General features: G+C 38.8%; 1 protein-coding gene across 1 annotated transcript in view; it reads left to right on the forward strand.

The window, feature by feature from the left end:
- Positions 1-3,432, forward strand: part of LOC108786247 (zona pellucida sperm-binding protein 3-like) — an 11,291-nt gene continuing 7,859 nt past the window's right edge. Inside the window, exons 1-3 of the mRNA XM_018555494.1 lie at positions 1-88; positions 169-365; positions 2,181-2,290. Coding sequence (XP_018410996.1) covers positions 1-88; positions 169-365; positions 2,181-2,290 — 395 coding nt within the window. The remainder of the gene's footprint in view (positions 89-168; positions 366-2,180; positions 2,291-3,432) is intronic.

Genomic DNA, 3,432 nt, shown 5'->3' on the forward strand with positions numbered 1-3,432 from the left:
ATGATTTGTGACAATTACAATGTTTCTATTTGCTTCATGTCCTCCATTGAGTGTTTTTGCTTGGATCTAATGCAGCTTAAGTTTGCTTGTAAGTGTTTGGACTCCTAGAGATGTCATAAACCTTTTGTCCTAACTTGCATTTTTTTTTTGTTTTTTTTGTTTTTGCAGCTCCAGCAAACAGTGTCTTCTTTGGGTGTAATGACACTTTTGTAAGTGTGGCAGTCAAAGTTGACCCACTGGGTACAAGCAGAAGACTGAACCCTGCTTACTTGACCCTAGGGAAGTGCCCAGTCTCTAGTACTACTGCACTTCTTGGCTACCTTGTATTTGAATACCAATACAGTGCCTGTCGATTCGATAGAATGGTGAGTTGTTGTTTTTTTGTATTTGAATGGAGGAACTTGTAATTTTGAGATGTTGGTGCCCCCAAATTCCTAGTATATTGGCCACCTTAAGCTGTAGTTGAAAAGGGACATACTTGGTGTATGAATCTTTCCAAACACCATCTGAGCCTTTTTGCTTTTTTTAAATATACCATTGAAAATATTTTGCTGGTTTTAAGTGCAAAAAATACCCTGATCATGGGCTCAATTCATAAAGCTAAAGCACAAGGGTAAGAATCTTTAATTTTTGTGTTGCTTAAACTGTATTTTTAAAATGAGTCACATGGGTAAAAATAAGATCCTAGCCTTGTGCATAGCTTTGTAAATGATCCAGTCAGTAATCCAGGTGTCCTGTGCATACTTCTATTGGCCCTCCCCAATGCTTGGACTACAGAATAGGTAGAAAACGTACAGGGATATTCACAATTGGCTGAAGAGTTTGGAGAAGACAGGAGAAGTGAACAATCTAGGACAACATAGCTGAACTGGAAAGTGAGCTGAATTGGAGACATTTTTCAAATCGGCTATTTTGTTCATTTGGAAAAATTCTCCAATTCAGGTATGTTCTAGATTGTTCTTCTCCAAACTCTTCACCCCTTAGTTAATAGCACTGTCAATATGAAAATGGCTTAATGTGTTAAGAAAAAAAGCCTACACCTCACAATTGTCTCAACCTTGGTTTTGAACTTCCCAAACCTATCCTAGAAGTTTTTCATGGATTTTAGTTGCCCACAAGGCAAACAAGTGACATTTTAAGCTTGTTTTTTTTGGGGAGCCGAATGTACCAAAACTCAGTGTGAACCAATTTACCCCAAACAACACACAATACAGGACTATTCAAATACATCCTGGAAAAATCAGTACCTTTTTATAGTATACATGGCAAAGGGGATGAGGTCATGTCCCCATTGTCCTATTTAAAAAAATTTGCAACTAACTTTTTTTTTGTGTTTGTACAGTTGAACTCTCAAAAGCTTAATGTCGCGCATTTGTCTTGTGGGTAGGAAGTTGAAAACCTTTTGGTTGTGCAAAAGTTTCATGGCAATTGAGGTTTAGGTACTTTTTTACACATTAAACTACATTAAGCCATTTTCACCTTTTTTGAATGTCTTCGTATTCCCCTAAGCTGGGGTTTTATTAGATCGATGTGGTGGCTACATTAGCTGTCTTAAGACTCTTTCCATTTTTCCTGCCAATACAGCTTCTGTCTGCATGACTTTTGCACCCTATGGGCAGAACTACAAAATTTCCACCCCCTTCGCCTCATAATGAGGTGTTCTGTAGTCCAGGTATCTAGGAACAATGTGACAAGAGCAGCTCAAGTGGATTGCAACTACTTGTTGGCTTACAGTTTATGAAGCAAGTTTTGTCTTTTTTACACTTGCCAAACAGATAACATAAAGCTTTCAATGAGAATATTTCACAGGCCAAAAAGATGCAAAAAAGGGATTTGCTGCATCTTCTGTCCTGCAACCATTCATCTGGGCAGAAAATCTCGAGTGGTGACAGATGGGGAACAAAATCTTGATAGGTCAAAACCTTCCTCACGCCTATGGAAAATGTGCTATTATACGGTTTTCCCAGTTGCTGTTATGACACCAGTCAGTGGAAGTAAGAGGATACAGACGACAAGTTGTATTTCTAACACTTTCATGCTCTCGCCTATGTTGGAAGCAGGGGTTTCACCACCATATACTATGCAGTGGATGTAATTGTACTTTAATAACTTGTAATTATAATATGCTCCAGAAACTTGCACATTTAAGTGTAACCTACCTCTTTATTGCTGTTCTGCAGGCCCTTGGGAATGCCGTGAAGCTTTATGCTAACCTGGTTTACATGCCTACCCAAATGGCCAATCAGTATTCTGAGCCTTTCTCTGTACCCATAGTCTGCATAGCAAAGAGGTAAGCAGATATGTGAACATCATTATTATAATGTAGTGATTACATGATTTTGGTGCAATCACCACTGTACTTTTGTACAACAGCACTAAATGTTTTACTGTAAACCCCATAACAAGGACTAGGGGCCACCACCTAAAATTAGTGGAGAAAAGATTTATCCACAAAGGGTGTACGGGCTTTTCAGTCAGCGGTTACAATTTGGAACTCTCTGCCACAAGCAGTGGTATCGGCAAAGAATATTGATTAGTTCAAAAATCAATTCGAATCCATCAGAGATTGTAACATACAGGGGTATAGGTACACTTAAATACTAGAACGAACATGCATGCACAAGAGCCTCGCACTCACAGTTTGAACTTTATGGACCTGTCGTTTTTTTTTTGTTTTTTTTTTCTCCCCAACCTCAAATACTATAACTATGTAATGGAAATGTTGAAAGACCTAAAGCTGTATAAACTGGGCTGGGGTGCTGCCTAACCTTTCAGACAGTGATTCCCTGATGCAGATTGTGCGTACCAGAGAATAGCAGCTCTCCAGAGGTGGGATACACCAGGCACTCATCTAATTTGGCATGGTGTGATTGTTCATTTGTGAATGTATCTTGCTATTATCAACCTAAAATATAATTCAATTGGAACACTAGAAAACTGAAAAGGAATGTATAAAATCAATTGAAAATATTGATGTGGCTGCACTTCAGGGGTTTGTAGAATTTTTTTATTTTGAAGACTGAGCTGTTTAAAATGCTTGGCTCTCTTGGCAACATGGCAGTAATAAATTGAGTAACTAGACCTAGTACAAATTGCCTATGCAATTTTTATGAAGTAATATTGTGAAAGTATTTTCCCCATGAAGGTGGACTGGCATTTCATTAATTGGCTTGATGGAGGTGACTAGCATCTAACCAGCTCTACGCTACAATAGCAGGTAGATTCTGTGCTTGGCGTTCTGCAAGTTGGTACATGTACAACTGGCAGAATCCTCTTGCTTACAGAAGTTGGGCTAGTATGATGTGAAGAAGGTAGGTTGCCCTGGGTGTCAGTCAGGATATCAAGAAAAACGGTAACCTAATACAATTATGCCTTTCGGAGGAAAAATCTGTTGAATTTGGTTGCTGTGGTCAACATCCCAACAATCCCTCC

Source organism: Nanorana parkeri, unplaced genomic scaffold (genome assembly GCF_000935625.1).
Source record: "Nanorana parkeri isolate BGI_ZX_2015 unplaced genomic scaffold, ASM93562v1 scaffold199, whole genome shotgun sequence".
Classification (NCBI taxonomy): domain Eukaryota; kingdom Metazoa; phylum Chordata; class Amphibia; order Anura; family Dicroglossidae; genus Nanorana; species Nanorana parkeri.